Below are 18353 nucleotides of genomic sequence, written 5' to 3'. Positions count from 1 at the left end.
AAACAGCCCCTACAATGTTCTTCCTTTGGCAAAAAAATGTTTTTTAACAGCCCGTCACGTCAAAGTACATGGAAATTTTTAGTTCATTACCTGCTTCTTATTAACATTCAATGACTTGTTTTTTAAAAATAAGAACACAAACAAAAGAAGACAAAACCTGGAATCTGGAAAAGCATGAGCTCATAGCGGTCAAAGATCTGCACCGAAAAGCAAATAAAACCTTTCAGGTAACTTTTCCTAAAAATTGGAACACCTCATATTCCCTGTGAAAAAGAAATGGCATTTTAAATTCAACGACATAGAGACTTACTATAGCTCTTGTACATATTTTTTAGTATTTACATTTCAACAGTATTTAGAACAGCAGTATTTTTCTATCATAGCATGCTCACTCTTAAAATTTACTTAATGACACCTTGAAAAATTAAGCTCTATTTTTAAACCCAATGGTTTCTTGTACGTCATGAACATATCTGATATGCTTTGTGTGAGAAATCACTAAAAGCATTTCAAAAGACTTTTTATAAAAAACAGAATGATACCCACAGCAAAGGCTTAAGGGAATTTAATTACTATGCTGTCACCAAATGGTTATAATCACTTCAGATATAATTAGTTCTCAATACTTAAGTTTGATAGACTGTTTTCTTCTTTAGGTACTAAAGATCATTTTTTTGCATTCTCATTAGAAATTAGTCTTTATCAGAAATGGTATCAAAGGAAGTAAGAGAATGTTTTACAAGATACCAGCCTGAATACAGGGGATGGGAGTGGAGGGTGAAAAAGCTATGGTTCCAGCAACAGAAGACGTCAGGATTCTTCTGATCCTGCTCCAGAACCAGATTCCATAAAATCCGCAAGAGAATGAATTGACTATTCTGGGTAGGAGGAAACAGGAAGAAACACCTCCGAAAGAAATACAACGTCCAAAACACACTGGCAATACAAAATCACCCACTGAATTCTGCACAATATACCATAAGTCTGAAGTAAATAAGCTATCACTTTAATCAAACACCATCAGTGTTATCACAGGGAGCATCATGTATCCACTAATGGATACTAAATGCCAATATAAACTACATTGATTTAATAAACTTGAAGTGTGAAGCTAACAGAAAAAAAATGGTTAATGCCTGAAACTTGAGTAAGGGAGAAGTAAAACCAAAGAGACAAACGAGGCACAAGTTTTCACAGTACATAGTCAGAGATAAAGTAACATTTGGCAAAATCTTACTGGTTGAGGTATCTAACTCTGAAAGCTCAGTGGCACACACTGTATAGGAGATGATTAAAAATGGTTTGTGATCTAATAAATTTCTACATTTTGTTGTTGCTACTACTGTACAATGAAAGAAGACAACCAATTTTGGTCAGTCCTGGTAAAACATTAAGAGGTGGCAACTGACTTTGAAAAACCCAAGGCCAAGAAAAAATTGAAACCTTTTCTGACATAAGCATCTCCTACACAGAAGAAAGTTTACCAACACAGCAGAAGGAGGGACAGTAACACAAAGCCTATTTTATATATTTTAGTAAATACCACTCTAATCGATAGTACCCACGACCGCAGTGACTCTCAGGGAACTCTCCTCCAGTCATTTACTTACCTCCACTGCCCGCATCTTGCTCTTCGCCTTCAGGAAACGCAACCTGGCTTGGCAAGCTATTCCTAGACCGAGTGACCGTCTCTAACTGGGAAGCCCGGCCCAATAAAGATAGCTCATCTAGCACCTCTCCCTCTTTGGCCTCGAGATCAGATTTTGAAGTGGTTAAGGGTTTTATACTTTCGGGTGCCATCAGCCTATTGGAGTCATTCAAACACGCTACTGTGCCACTGTCCAGGCTCAACACTCGGGCCCGCGTCTTGGCACTATTTGTGCTGGAAGTCCGACGTGTCGTCCGCTTTTTGCAAGTTCCTTCGGGACCCAGATGGGCTTTGTGTGTGTGCTCGGAGTCAGTGCCCCTTTCTTTCGGGACGTGTTTGGTCTTTAGAGCACTGCATCTGCCCTCCGGAGACTGACATGAATGAGAAGTGGTGCTGGAAGAGCTATCGCTGCTGACCTGGTGAGCAGACTGCACACTTGATGCTCTGCTCAAGTCACTTTGGTCGCTAGAGTCCTCGTCGTGACAGAATATAGCACTATGTGGCTTTGTGCCAGCAACACCTCGGAAGGACACATAGTCCCTATGCCGACTTGAATCAAAACTGCTGGCCCGTTTTTTTCCTGTCCGTCTCCGGCCTGACTTATGGGCAGAGGCTGTCCGGTGGATCAAGCTAGAGGATTTAGGTCGTACATCCCCTTCCTTTTGCTTTCCACCACCGTCTTTACCAACTTTTGAGTCCGCTGAGACAGCTGACTTTTCACTCTGCTCGTCTTTGGGGTCAGCGGTTTTCCCAAGCGGTCTGTCCCCCTGGGAAGTAAATTCGTTTGCGTGGGGATTCTTGTTGGCTTCTTCAGATGCAGAGGTGCTGAGACCTTTCTGATTGTGCATATCATCAGAGGTACTGGGATCCTTGGCCTCTTGAACCCCACTGTTTGTACTCACTTCCAAGGCAGTCTTCTCACTGTTAGTCCTTTTGTCACTGGTACAGCTACTCTGGTCCTCTGGGTCAGCACAGCACTCCTCTTTCTTCCTACCGCTTTTCTTTCCTACTTGAGGGGACTCCTCATGCTCCGACAAGATGCTCTCTATATGAGTCGAGCTGGTCTGCTCACTTTTGTAGCTGCTGACGGTACTGTTGGTGTCACGATCCGTTCCACTGCAGTAGCTCTCTGTCGACCCACTGCTCCGCGTGCTCAGGCTCCTCAGGCTGTCCACGCTTTTGTCTGCTTTCAAAGGTTTGCTCCTCCCACTTTTTGTAGGTGGCTGAGAATTACTGTTTTTCAGCTCACCAACGAGCTGAAATTCCCCAGATAAACAAGAATTTTCCACCAAGGATTCTTTGGATCCAGAATGAGGCTTGGAAGATTCTAACTCGCTAACCGGATCTAACCCCCGTCTTTGCTGATAGAGAGGGAAGTCATTCAGTGAAGTGTCTGGAAAAGCCACAGCAGAGCTAGAAGTCCGTGGTACCCCTCGTGGCCGGTGATCTTTCCTGTAAGAGTGTGAATGTAAAGGGACGAGAGAAGCCACTTCTGTGTCACAGGTGTTGGACAGAGACTGATCGATGTGGTGGTGGTGGCCATGACTCGGCAAGCTCACTTTGTCACTAAAGTCCCTTGGCAAGTCCTGTCCACAGGAGGATAAGGAAGGCTGAATGGAGATGAAGGAATCATTGGAGACCAGACGGAAGAGCTTCCGATCAGTTGCCAAATCTGTTTCAAACACATATTTGGAAATGTGAACACAAATCTATGATCTGCTTATATACTGTTTAACAATGGAAAGAACTCACAGCATACAGTAACTTGAGGAAAAACAATTTCCCAAGTAGTTCACTGAATACAAGTTGGCAAGTCATTCCAAAGAGTTGGTTTTTATTTCACAGCTGGACAAAGAAAGCATTCTATTTACAGAATGAACTGAACTTCCAAATCCTCGAATGGCCTGAGAAAAGGTTCCATACACTATCAACAATAAGGGGCAACATAGGATTATATTTAAAACAGCCCTGGATTTTTTTTTTTTGAAGATTTTATTTGAAGTAATCTCTACACCCAACCTGGGGCTTGAACTTACCACCCCAAGATCAAGAGTCACATACTGTACTGACTGAACCAGCAAAATGGCCCTGGACTTTTATGTGAAGTCTGTCTCTAGCTTACTAACTGGATAGCTCTGGCTTCCAGGGCCCTGGTTTCCTCATCTGTAAAATGAGATCTCACTAAGTAGTACCATGAAATAATGGAGTTAATGTGCTTAGCACAAGCATTTCTTAGCACAATGCCTGGCACAATGAACTGCAGCTATCATTATTTTACCTCTCTAATACAATGCAAAAATTTTTGAAAAACCAATGTGATTATCTTACAAATCAAAAAAAACCTAGAGTAATTTGAGGAAAAAAAAAAATCAAAAGGCTGACCAATCCATAAAGAAGATGCAATATAATGATGTAAGATGTCTTGCTGTTCACAATGACCAAAAAAATTAAAACAGTTGTAGAACAAAATACTGTGTTTTCTCTTTCATCATTCATGCAACAATTACAAAATGCCTCATGAAAAACTACATATTCCTGTATATCTGTAAGACCATTCCTTTAACACTCCACTTAGGGCAGTTATTAGTGACTGGAATTACCATATGTACTATGTATACAGATATAAATAAATCCACCTACCCAACTACACTGTAATTTATCTTGAAATACAGTTTGGCAATTGAAGAGTACAATAGCTGACTTTTTATATACTTTTTGACAGACAAGGATGACTGAATCTGCTATTAGCTCAATAAAAATTATCTTATTTGTTATAACCGCATAGAAAAAATACAATTAGTAGATTCTGTAGTTGACTCACACTCTTCCCAGGCAAGCTCAATAATAAAAGCATACCTTCGCCTCTAAGATTAATATAAAATAAAAATGAATTACTAGAAATGTGTATGTACTTTTAAAAAATCTAAAGCTAGGGGGGCCTCGGTGGCTCATTCGGTTAAGCATCCAACTTCGGGTCATGATCTCACAGCTCACGGGTTCCAGCCCCATATCGGGCTCTGTGCTTACAGCTCAGAGCCTGGAGCCTGCTTTGGACTCTGTATCTCCCTCTCTCTTTGCCCCTCCCCTGCTCATGCTCGCTCTCTCAAAAATAAACATTAAAAAAAAATTTTAGAAATCTAAACCTAGACTAGATTTAAATTAAAAACTTAGAAACAGCCTCTAGAATCTACCATATAAATTGATTTATAAATGACCTATTAGGCTTTATCTTATGTTTTAAAGTCTTCAACGTAAGTATAAAATTCATGTTCTTTATCATTTGTCCAAAACAGCTGTCACTGTATTTGGGGTTCTGATATCTCTAAATATCAAAATTTAAAAGTTAGCATTGTATTTACTTTTTTGTAGTATTAAACTGTAAAGTTATTTCTAAAAACTCTATAATAAGCGATTATGAAATAGGATATTCACATTTCAAAGTTATGAATTTTATAGAACGAAAACTTAACAAGTTACTGAAAATCTAAAATATGAGAAAAGACTTAAAAAATGCTATCAAAACCAATTCCAAGACATTAACAAACCAGAAACATATTTTTCATTTAAAAAGACGCACGCAAACTTACTTTAAAAGTACTTTACGTGTACTTTTTCCAATGTTGCTAAATATACCATAAAAAATCAAATCTTGTCAGGAAATCTTAGATAGTTTTAGGAGACTTTCGAGTAAATACGCTTTCTTAGATATTTTTCTCACTGGTAGCAATATGGTCTAAGGTTCAAATCAACACAAAGAGGTACTATTTTCATCTAATCAACCTTTTTACCAATAATTTCTACCAGTGGCATTTAGGATAAGAAAGGCACACCCACATACTGCTCATGGGGATGCACTGGAGTAACCTCCTATGAAACAATCTAGCAATGTGGCCAAAAGCCTCACAAGAGTGTACATACCCACCCATGATCAGTAATCTATTTCTAGAAATTGCTGCCAAAGGATAAAATCACCTATGTATATAAGGTTTTAGCAAAAAATTGTTCATTTCAGGTTGTTAACAAAACTTCTTAAAACATAAAAAGTATGAAAATGTCCAATAAAAAAAGGTCAAATAAATTGGATTGTCTATTAAAACATCACACAGGCACTAAAAATGTTTTCAAAGATGACATAATAAAGTGAGAAAATACTTGAGTGAAAATGATGGCACTATATAAAAAGTATGGTTCCAATCTGTAACAGTTAAAAAGAATATTAAGAGTATATTTGCATATATGTGTAGGAATATTAAAAGTAATATACCATATTTAGCCATAAAAAGGAATAAAGTCCTGATATATGCTACAACATGCTAAGTCAAGGAAGCCAGACACAAAAAGCCACCTATTACATAATTCCATCTATATGAATGTCCAGAAGAGGCAATAGAGACAGAAAATAGATCAGTGGTTGCCAGGGGCTGGTTGAAGGAGGAAATGGGAGTATCATGGGTATTTTTTTTTTTTTTTTTGGGGTGACAAGAATGTTCTAGAATTGGACAGTGGTGATAAGTGCACACTAACTACTAAATACTAAAACTCACTGAATTGTACACTTTAGAAGAGTGAATTTTAAAGTACATGAATTATATTACAATACAAAAATAATTTTAAAAAGTGATACACCAAAAAATAAAGTTATGTCAGTGCCAAAAATGTGAATTATTTTCTTCATATTAACTGTCTTTTCTAAAATTAACATATGTCACTTTTATAAACAAAAACCACATTTTCCTCCTTTCTTCTGGATCATCTCCATCAGTTATAAGAAACAAGCTGTTATTTCTCTTACATGTTCTTAGAAAATCCAAATCTCTCCTTTATCCTTACCTTCCCCTGCTGGCTTTCACCCTGAGTCACTGATCCCCTTTACACAAATTCACCAAGAGTAGTCTGTATTCACTCTTTTCAGTTCTCCTCCTCTAATTCTCTCCTACAGGTACTCTGATCCCCCTCCATGAATGTGCTTATCAAGGTCACCAACAATCCAATGGCCAAGTCTCAGCCTCGTATCACCTGACCCATGGGCACTGTTGGACAAAGCTGAGCACTCCAGTCTCCTTGAAAATCCGGGATACAGCACTCTAGGCCTTCCTTGCACCTCACCCGCTGTTCCTACAGGGTCTCCTGCACCTATTACACCGGACTGGCTCAAAGCTCAATCCCTGGAACTTTTCGTTTTTCCATATACACTCCCTCTTTTCTACATCTCATCCAGTGTTCTGGTCCCACGATAACTAAAATTCAGAAATACTTGTAATTAGCTTCCTCCATCTTCTACCCAGCGCCCACATTCAGATGGGATTAGGGTAAAGTACTGATCTTGGGTAGGGAAAAAATGGGAGCGGCTGGAGACGGAAATTAGAGATAAGCCCTTCTTAAAAGCAAAACATGAGAGCACACGACCCCTCATCCTAGTTCACTCTCAGTCACGTCCATAAAATGAGTGCCAACTAATCAATAACTGCTAACCAACTAAATGCTGCTGCCCTGTAAACCCAAACCAGCCAGAGAGCTGGAAGAGCCCCAAGTGATAATTAAGCCAGAGTAAGCAACTGCCACTAGGTGGTGCCAAATCGTAGCCATGACCAACAAAATTGGATCAGGGAGCTTGAACTCCATGCAGGCTTGCCAGTTACCTTATGAACTTCATGATAACCCAACCCACAGTTAACATGACACCCCCGCCCCCCGCTCTTTTTTTTTTTTTTTAATTTATACACTGAAAACTCATGAATTTAAAACCTCAACCCGGACTTCATACCTGAAATCCAGACCTACCCTAATTAACTACTAATTGTTGCCACTTAGAGGGCTAACAGCATCTCATACCTGATACGCCCAAAACTGAACTCCCCATCTTACCCTCCTCCTGCTCTCCCTCCTCCTAAATCTGTTCCTTCTCAGCCTTCTCCCTTTCCATCCTCCCTGTCACTTAACCCAAAAACCTTACAGTCTTCCATGAGTACTATTTCTCTTACAGGATATATCCTAATCCATCAACATCAACATATCCTGTCCCTAATATCTTCTACACACCCAATCAGACTACTTCTCACTGTCCTGCTCCGTGCCTTGGATTACTGCAATCATCTGGTAGCTGAGCTTCTGCTCCAGCCTCTGCCCCTTTTAATCATAGCCACAGTGATTCTGTTAAAATGTAATTCAGATCATGACACTCCCTCTGCTCAGTACCCTTTAGCAGTTCCTAATCTCACTGGGAATTAAAACCACAATTTTTTTTTAATGTTTATTTTTGAGAGAGACAGAGACAGAATGCAAGTGGGGGAGGGGCAGAGAGAGAGGGAGACACAGAATCTGAAGCAGGCCCCGAGCTGTCAGCACAGAGCCCGACACGGGGCTCGAACTCAGGAGCTGTGAGATCATGACCCGAGCCGAAGTAGGACGTTCAACCAACTGAGCCACCCAGGTGCCCCTAAAACACAATCTTTAAAATATCTTACAAGACTATACAGTTTGTAGCCTCACTTACTTCACACCAGCCCCACTATTTCTCAAACCTGACAGGCATGTTGTTACTTTAAGACTTTTGCCTGTGCTGTTACTCTTGCGTAGAGACAGCTCATTTCCCCCCCAATATCCTGATAGCTCACTCCTTCACCTCCTTCAGGTCTTTGCTCTCAGCGAGGCTTTTCTTTGACCACTCTATTTACACTTAAATCCCCCCAACCCCCACCACTCCATATATATTTGATTGATACTAGTATGATTCCATACTAGTAAGTATGGAAGCCACATAAGAGTAGAATTTTTTGGCTGTTCACTGATTTATTTACGGTACTTAGAATGGTGCTCAGAGCGTGTAATAAGCACTGAACAGTATCTGTTAAATGTTATCTATGTGTGTTATCTGTCAAATTCTCAATGTTGTCATATTAAAATGTTACACGATAGATGTTACAAAACTATATAAAAGTGGTGTAACAACAATTAAAAGCATGATTCAAAACTAGATTTCAATTCTAGGACTGCCACTTTGTAGCTGTGTGACTTTGGTCAGGTTTTTTATAACTTCTCTTTTAGCCATGATATGTCCATCTGTAATGTGAGAATCACATTAACATCGAACGCTTACAGTGAAGATTAACTGTGTGAATGCGTATGAAATGCTTAAAAGAAGACCTAAACCAGAAGTTGACAAACTAAGACCCATGGAGCCAATTTGGCCCTCTGCCTACTTTGAACAAGGTTTTAGTGTAATACAGCCATGCTCACTCAGTTATGTGTTGTTTATGGCTCCTTGAGCTCTACAATGGCAGTTGAGTAGTTGCAAGAGAGACCATATGGCCTATGGAGCTATCTGACCATTTACGGGAAGTCTGCTGACTCCTAGCATATATTAATAGTGTGCGCTCAGTGAACATTAGACATCACTATCTATGTCAGTATGTTATCTGCAGAGTAGGTTTGTGTGCATATAATTCCCAACCCAACAGATTACAAAATTCTTGCTCATGCATGGTACTTCCCAGATACAAAACAAAGAAATATGACCCATAAATGCAGCAGCACTAGCCCCTCTAAGATCATTACCTAATTTTTGAGACATTCTGATTACATATCACAGAAAGGGATACTGTAATTCTCAAACTGATCAATTCGCCTTCACCTTTTATAAGAAGATAGTTTCTTTATTATACAGTATGTTTACAAAGTTTAGAGGGGAGGGGTATGTTGGGAGGGATAGTCCACAAAAGCAAATAAATGATGGGGTACTGCAATTCCAAAAAGCAGAGTGACAGCATGATAAACTTATGTTCCAAGTACAGGAACAAAACACACTTGTAAGAACCAGACCTGGGTAAAACACTAAATTGAGAGGAAAATGTCATAATTTGGTGATCAATTTGTAGCTACATAATTTTCATAATTTAAAATATATTTTCTAATGTTTATTTATTTTTGAGAGAGAGAGAGACAGAGCAGGAGCAGGGGAGGGCAGAGAGAGAGGGGGACACAGAATCCGAAGCAGGCTCCAGGCTGTCAGCACAGAGCCCAACACGGGGCTCAAACTCGCAACCTGCAAGATCATGACCTGAGCTAAAGTCAGACTCTTAACCAACTGACCACCCAGATGCCCCATCATAATTAAGAACAGGAAATTTATCAGCTTGCCTGCCTTCTGAAAATCACTCATAGGCTAATAAAAACAAAAGGCTGGAAATAGGAAAACAGGTTTGTGTCTGATTATGTAACTTGGGATAATCTCCATTTGAAAACGGGATAACATATCCATCCTTTCATGTTTGAAAATTAATAATGAAACATAAAAATGTGGCAGTTCTTAAAAAAAAAAAAACAAAACTCCATTAAATCCGAAATACTCATTTATAATGAAATTGAACAAAGGCAGGGAGAAATCACTTAAACCCCAAATTTCTATTAAAAATCTGCTACAGGAGGCACCATGTTGGAGGCAGACATAGTTTCTCTGTAAGTCCAACAGCAAATTATTTCTCTACCAAAACATACTGTTAGGCAAGACCTGAAGCAATTGACATTTAGGGGTCACACTAGATGGAAAACAACAGTTTCACAAGTAGGTCACTAAACCAGGCAAGAAGCTCTGACCCACTAGACTAGCAGATTATCTCCCATCTCATACTCACTCCAGGGCACATGCTCAGGAAAGTTTTCTCTCCATGTCTACTTGGCAGAACACGGGTCAGGGAATTCCAGAAAGCAAAAAGTACTTATACGGGTGCCTGGGTGGCTCAGTCGGTTATGTGTCCAACTCTTGATCTTGGTCTATTATGCATCCAGGTCATGATCTCACAGTTCATGAGTTTGAGCCTTCATCGAGCTCTGCGCTGTGTAGAACCTGCTTAGGATTCTCTCTCTCAGTCTCTCTCTCTCTCTCTCTCTCTCTCTCTCTCTCTCTCTCCTTCTCTCTCTGCCTGTCCCCAGTGCATGCATGCGCACTTGTTCTCTCAAAAAATAAATGATTTTTTTAAAAAACCTTTACAAAAATTAAAAAAATAAAAGTACTTACAGCACTGTTTTACTATTATTCAAGTTAAGAATTTTATTTTAATTCTTCTTCAAAATATATTAATTTGTTATAAACTTATTACATGTTCTGAGTACCATTCTAAGTACCGTAAATAAATCAGTGAACAGACAAAAAATTCTACCCTTATGTGGCTTCCATACTGTTAGTATGGAATCATACTAGTATCAATCAAATATATTCTACAAAGTCATCCTGGACCCCATAATATATGGTATCAGTGTAAAGTATAATGTTCTTACCTTGTTCTTCACTTCCTTCCTTACAAAGACTAGAGCTCTGGCCCAGACTTAAACTAATATCATCAGAAGTCTTAGCAGTGTCTGTGTCTCCTACAAAATTAAGAGAAACGTGTAAGCGCATTATATTAAAAGCAAAGGCTGTACGGTGTGGCATAAGCAGAAAGGATGTCAACTACGCTAATTTCCTATGTACTGTACCAGTACACGATAGCTACTAGAGCAGTTTTTGTTTGTATGGGTTACAATAATGGAAGATCACTGAACAGGAAGCATCACAGACTATCAAACCACATCTTTATTCTCACAGCACTATAAGGCAAGTAATAAGGAAACCTTCACACTGCTAATAAAACTTCCTTTAAAAAGAAGCAATTTTCGGGGCGCCTGGGTGGCTCAGTTGGTTGGGCGTCCGACTTCGGCTCAGGTCATGATCTCGCGGTCTGTGAGTTCGAGCCCCACGTCAGGCTCTGTGCTGACTGCTCAGAGCCTGGAGCCTGTTTCAGATTCTGTGTCTCCCTCTCTCTGACCCTCCCCCATTCATGCTCTGTCTCTCTCTGTCTCAAAAATAAATAAACGTTAAAAAAATTTTTTTTTAAATAAAAAGAAGCAATTTTCTAAAAGAAATGTAAAGTTTGTAATAACAACTTGAAACAATATAAATTTCCTCCCCAGAGATAATTATAAAAAGTCCCCTAAAAAAGTATAGGGAAAAAATATGAATTTACCTGAAATAGAGGTATGTAATAGGTATATATAAAAGACTCTCCCTCTTTTTTACTGCCTCATTTGTGCCCAATTTAAAGGTTTCACATAAAATTACTTAGTTTTCCACACCTCACCAAAACCCATGAAAGTATTGTCCTTCAAGGCAAGGAAGTTTCTTATAGAGCAAAACTTACAATTCATGCAATGTAATGCAAATGTTCAAATATGTTTGTGAGATTTGGATGATGAAAGGAGAACCAAATTTAAATCAAGTAACCTTTAATACAAGATACATAACTGTATCTACAAAATAATTTCAAGAATGATTTTTCATGACATGTGAATACACAGTACTGTTATCTTTACTACATCCAAAAATGAAATGGAAAGTCACAGGCAACTTTCAACTTAGATAATGTCTACCTTTAATAGTTGCTGCTGTTCCAAGACGAGAGGAACCAGATCCAATCTGAAAATGATATTAAAACTAATTAAAATGCTATATATCATTATCAATATAGACTAGCAAATTATCAAGTAAAACTTTCATATTATTAAAACATGCTATCACGGGGCGCCTGGGTGGCGCAGTCGGTTAAGCGTCCGACTTCAGCCAGGTCACGATCTCACGGTCCGTGAGTTCGAGCCCCGCGTCAGGCTCTGGGCTGATGGCTCGGAGCCTGGAGCCTGTTTCCGATTCTGTGTCTCCCTCTCTCTCTGCCCCTCCCCCGGTTCATGCTCTGTCTCTCTCTGTCCCAAAAATAAATAAAAAACGTTGAAAAAAAATTAAAAAAAAAAAAAACATGCTATCAGTTACTTTATCAATATTAAAAGATCCCCTTTGGGCATGTTCTATCAGAGCCACATAACCTGTTTGTTGTAGCACATTCTGCATATATATTACAGATGTGCCAGGGCACTGATTGACTCCCTCTGCATGCTTAGAATTGATGGACCCACAGAGCAGGATGCCTCCAACATCAAGCAATCTATGTCATACAATTACTACCATTTTTTATATCTCATCATGACATGTTCATATTATAAACAAAAGCAAAACTGGGTGTTGAGTCTACCTGAAACAAACGCCCTTATCAGGGTATATAAAAGGAAGGTTCTGGACAAAGCATTCACATATGCTACAAAGAGCAACGTAAATCTTGTCAACTTGTTAGTGTATCAATATGAAGTTTCCTGAGTGCTAGACAAAAAGTAAGTAGTACTTCTTTGTAGACTGCTACTAACATCTTTAAAAAGAAAAAAACTAAGGAATCCATGAAAAATGACTTTTTAGCACTAGTTATAAACAGAAAACTAAAATCTATTGAGTTTTTAACGCTTATATTCCAGATGATAGAACACTCCTCTAAAATCTCAGTCATCATTCATTACACTACCATAAAAATCATATAAACAAATACCAAAAATTCCATAAACACATTAGGGAAACCAAACATAACAACATGACAGTTACTAAATCCGCAAGTCCTAGCAACTTTCTATAACCTGTTTTTAAGAGATATTAAAAGAACATAGTCAAGCAAATTTAATATTTTAGAATAAAATTAAGAATATTCATATAATACTTTGCATTTTACCAAATCCTTCCTTTCAATGAATCAACCGACTAGGCGTATAAAATAAGAAATTTGCTCAAAATGTAAGTCAATATTGAGTTTGAAAGGCATGAGGATGGCAATTAAATGGTGTATACGTATGTAAAAACCCACTGTCCTGTACACTTAAGAAGTGTATACTATGCTGCATAATAGTTATATGTCAGTGAAAAAGTAAGTAAAAAAAAAAAAGCAAATACAAACAGGTTAGAACTACTAATTCTTGATGTGGCCAATAAAAAAAAATAAGTTTTGCAACATTTTTAAACAATTTATTAAGCTTGAGTCTCCTGATTTTTCCTTATCTTTGTTTTCAATTAGCCATAAAAAGCTCTGCAGTTAGAAAAAGATGTAAAAGCATTCTACTGCAAAACAAAGTTTCATTCTTACCACACCGGCTAGATAAGTTATAGAATTCGTATGTTATTTTCAACTAGAATAACAAACACATTATTCCCTAGATAGAAAAACAAGTAATAAACAAAAACCCCACTTTATGCACACCCTTCTACAAATTTAAACTTAAAAAAAAACTTTTGGGGGCACCTGGTGGCTCAGTCACCTTGAGCATCCAACTCTTGATTTTGGCTCAGATCATGATCCCAGCCCCATGTCAGGAGGCTGCTTAGGATTCTCTCTTCCCCGTCCCTCTCTCCCACTCACGCACATGCTCTCTCGCTCTCTCGCTCTCTCTCTCTCTCAAAAAAAAAAAAAAAAAAAAAAAAAAAAAAAGCCAAGTCAAGGTTCACATCACCTCTATTAAAAAAAACAAAACTTGAATATGATTATGGTAGTCATTTGGTCACAACCACAGAAGTGTTCCCTTTTGTTTTCTTAACAAGATTCCCACTTTGCTCAGATGCTGAGTATCTATCTTTTGATGTCTGAGAAGGGGGCCCAGTCTCCAGTCTAGGGGTACGCCTTGGTTCCTGGTCAATGAACACAGGCAAGAGTCTGCGGGAGGGCTTCAGGGAAAGATCTCTGCGTGTCTGAGGAGACAATCGAGGACAACTCTGCGCACAGTGCCCCCTGCTTCTTACTTTCCAGCAGGGTCATAACTAAAGCTGCTGTGCTCATTCTGCAACTCTGAGGGAAAAGCCAGCCCAAGTCCTAACATTACTGAGCTGAACAAATGCCACACAGCCCCCTCCATACCTGGATGACAAACATAAACTCTTATTTAAGTCACTTAACTAGGTGAGTTCTATTACTTGCTGGCTTAATGGACAGAATGGATGATTATATTTTATTCTTCATGTTTTCCTGCATTATTTAAATTTATCCCCCCAAAATATAAGAATTGGGACTATTTACATATGAAACAGGGGATTGAGAAAATGAACTACAGTACATCCAAATAGGAGAATGCATTCCCCAAAATGTCACTGTAGAAGAACAATGACATTAATATTCATGATACAGTCAATAAAGAAAATCAAGTTCCAAACAGCATGCATACTATAATCCCACCTTTTTTAAAAATGGTTTTTGGGGGCGCCTGGGTGGCGCAGTCGGTTAAGCGTCGACTTCAACCAGGTCACGATCTTGCGGTCCGTGAGGTCGAGCCCCGCGTCGGGCTCTGGGCTGATGGCTCAGAGCCTGGAGCCTATTTCTGATTCTGTGTCTCCCTCTCTCTCTGACCCTCCCCCATTCGTGCTCTGTCTCTCTCTGTCTCAAAAAATAAATAAACATTGAAAAAAAAATAAAAAAAAATAAAAATGGTTTTTGATTATGACATTATGGATGATTTTTATTTTCTTCTGTTTGCTTTCCCTCACTAGCTATTTTTGTAAAAATGAACACATTTAGAAAATGAAAAATTTAAGGGAAAAAAAGTAGTCTGCACAAACCAAAAGGGTCCAGTTGTTTCTTCTCTTTTGTAAGTGCCATAGGAAAGGTCAGGAAGGATTATGGGTGTCTGAGAAAAAATTTTCTTCCAATTAAAGAACAATCAGGCAAGGCCACCTCCTCCGTGCACTTTGCCCCTTCTTCTAGCTGGAAACAAATTATTTTCTCCTCTAAAATCATTATCCCCTTTTCTGTACCATTCCTATGACAATTATTACTTTGTATCTTATATTTGTATTTCCTTGGTAACATATGTCATGTTTCTGACTTTGGTTATTTATGGCAAATCTACTACGAAACTGTCAAGTCTCTGAGGGTAAGACCCCCCCCCCCCCACTCCATTCAAGTAAACTGACTTGAAAGGTATCTGGCACTAAAATATATGAAGGAAGACCAGTGACAAAAGGAAAGAGAGGGAGAGGGAGGTAGGGAGCAGTAAAAAAAACAAGAAAAAAGAAAGGGAAGGGAAACAGAGGGTAGATGATGGAAGGGAGACAAAGATAGACGTGGCAAGAAGGAAACAATGATAATAACAACTGAGACAGAGCCACTACGCTCCAGTTCACTACCTAGTACTGAGGACATTCACACAAATAACTAAGATCAGGTGTAATAAATGCTACATAATAAAATATGTACAAGAAATATAGTATGTCTTCTGGTAATATGGCTACCAGTATACAAAAAGGCGGTAAAAATAATTATGCCAACCATTCCTTTTGTTAGGATAATACTAAAACACCAAAATCCATGTAGCACAATAACTTCCAATATTTGCCAATTTTTATTCAAGAGTTAATATTGTAAGGAAAACCAAATCAGGCATGCCATGCATTTGTGTGCAGACAAGCTTTAATAACACTCAGGATGGGAGTCCCTGCATAAAACATGGTAGAGTTACTGAAGACGGCTGCACCCTTTCAACTGTCCTGCTGAAAAAAATGATAAAAAGTTTGGCTCTCCAAAAGATTGTGGGGAAAACACAGGCTCACTCCCTAGTAATCTTACATTGCCAACACGTGTTAGTATGAACAAAGGCCAGAGTTAGTTAAGCATAGAAAACATGCAGCCATATTTAAGGGCTAAGTCATTTCATTTCGTAAAGAGACACAGAAAGCCAGGCTAACCAAAAGAGGGTTAAGGATAGCAACGTTTTTCTTTAAAACTGGTATTGTAAAAACCGAAACTTGAAAGGTATGAACCTAATTAAAATGTCACAGTCCTTTTCCATAATGTTCTGTGTGTGTGTTTAACTCTGACATTTCCCATCTGCTTGTTATGGAAAGAATTCAATACTACACTACATTCAATCACAACTAAAACTGCAACCAAAAATTCACCCACTTGGAAGTTTAAATGATGAAATACAATTCAAATAGAGGCAAATCTTCTATACAAGACCCTATTCAAGATTTTTTTGATTCACAGAACATGGTGTTTTTCCTAATACTGTTCTGAGATAATGTAGGGTTAAACAATGTGGAACAGCAGAATACTGTGGGGCAGTCAGGATAATTAGGTCTGCTACTTGTTCCTTTCTTAAATGAAGAACCAGGTCTGATTCTACCTCTAAAGTTCTACTATCTATGTAGATAAAGATAATTAGCACCTCTGCACAAGGCGGTCGATTAGCCAGGGGAGGAAAGAAGACAGTCTGCTCTGTAGAGGCTTACAGACTGCCACATATGATCACATACCAAATCCCAAGTGCTAAATAAATACCTCAGTAAGTGCTCCATATGCAAGAGAGAGAGGCAATACCACAAGGTCTCTGAAAATCTTGAGAAACAGGGGATGGCTCTAACAAAAGTTAGAGTTAGGCCAGGAAGTTAAAACAAACAAACAAACAAACAAACAAACAAAACAAAAACCTAAGTCTGTGGAGCAGAAAGGAGGAAGAGTGATTTCAACCCACAAGTAGAGTAGTAGAACAGCAGAAAGACTGAGGTGAAAATCAAGAAGTGAGATCTAGACCCTAATACAAACCCATGGTCTCCTCTTCTCCATAATGAAAAGGCTGACATAAAATAATAACCTACTACAACCCATAGTTATCTAAAGTTCTACTATGACAAGACTTCGAAGCTTCTGGCTAAGTTTCCCCTCTTATGCTTATGCAGTGTTACTCTAGCTAGCAGGCTCGTCTGCTGAGAGGGCAGGCAGGAATAAGTAGGACTTGGATTAGTGTGGGAGATGTTTAGGATGAAAGAGAGAAACGCAGCAGCAAAGACCCGGCCGGGGTTACACACAATGACAGTACAGCAGGCATCAGTCACCCTTTGAGAGCATACTTTCAGAGTTACTATTTTAAGTTAAAAGTTACAGAATGGAAAGACATTAAAACTGGCAAAAGCAGATCTGTACTCTACATCTCACTCTATCACTAACACCTTGAACAGCAAGATTTTGAGAAAGTTTTTTTATTAAGTATAATCAACATACATTCTATCTCTTTCAGGTGTATTGACACATTGATTCAACAATTCTACACGTTACTCAGTGCTCACCACAATAAGTGTAGATTTTTAAAAATTTAATTTTTTTTTTTTTTTGCCATGTTTAAGCTAGGAATAGCCCCAGACATCTATACCCTTCCGATACAAAAAAAAAAAAAAAAAAAAAAAAGTGAAGGTAAATGAGACCGTGAAAGCCAGGACCTGATTTTCCGAAGGGCACTCAGCACAACTGTTGTGATCAAAACTACTGCAGGCAACGGTAGTTGCCTAAGTAGTTTTGCTGAGCATGCTGCATGCTCAGCAAAAATGGACTTGATTAATGTGAAAATTCAGTTAAAAATAAGAATACTAACAAAAGATATTAATAAACAATCAAAAATGTATTAATCAGCAAGATAAATCCCAACACCAATGGACTATTACAGACAGAATTGCTTGAGACCACCATCAGGAGGAGAGGAGGGAAAAAGACAAAACAGCAGGTTCCCACCTGGTTACTTGGATCTAGGCCAGCATAAGAATTTCTTGAACTGCAACCAACTGGGGGTGTGGCCTCTCGAATGAACTCAGACATTTCAATCCCTCCACCAGGATCGCTGTGGGGAACATTGAGAAAAAGAGAGTAACTGTCATTATTCTGCCAGCAACGGTTTTTTAGTATTTTTAAGTTATTACACCTTTTTCTATAAAACTAAAATATACTAATTTCTAACAGAGAATATAGCAATTTAAAAAAAGATCATTCTTCACTCCTAAGTCTTATAGTCTGAACTATTTTATAACCACATCACTACTTGAAAATCTTTA

General features: G+C 38.6%; 1 protein-coding gene across 10 annotated transcripts in view; it reads right to left on the bottom strand.

Annotated features, from left to right (window-relative positions):
- The window catches only part of PCNX1 (pecanex 1), a 170524-nt gene that overhangs the window by 102260 nt on the left and 49911 nt on the right, over nt 1-18353 (bottom strand). For 9 of the 10 annotated variants that reach the window (XM_045060136.1, XM_045060137.1, XM_023255797.2 and 6 more), the window contains 4 exons: nt 18037-18142; nt 12050-12095; nt 10922-11011; nt 1611-3320 (listed from right to left, as the gene is read on the bottom strand). In XM_045060136.1, coding sequence (XP_044916071.1) covers nt 1611-3320; nt 10922-11011; nt 12050-12095; nt 18037-18142 — 1952 coding nt within the window. The remainder of the gene's footprint in view (nt 1-1610; nt 3321-10921; nt 11012-12049; nt 12096-18036; nt 18143-18353) is intronic. The other variant, XM_023255801.2, reaches the window with a different exon arrangement.

The sequence above is a fragment of the Felis catus genome, chromosome B3 (assembly GCF_018350175.1).
Source record: "Felis catus isolate Fca126 chromosome B3, F.catus_Fca126_mat1.0, whole genome shotgun sequence".
Classification (NCBI taxonomy): domain Eukaryota; kingdom Metazoa; phylum Chordata; class Mammalia; order Carnivora; family Felidae; genus Felis; species Felis catus.
This window is presented reverse-complemented; position numbering and strand designations above follow the sequence as displayed.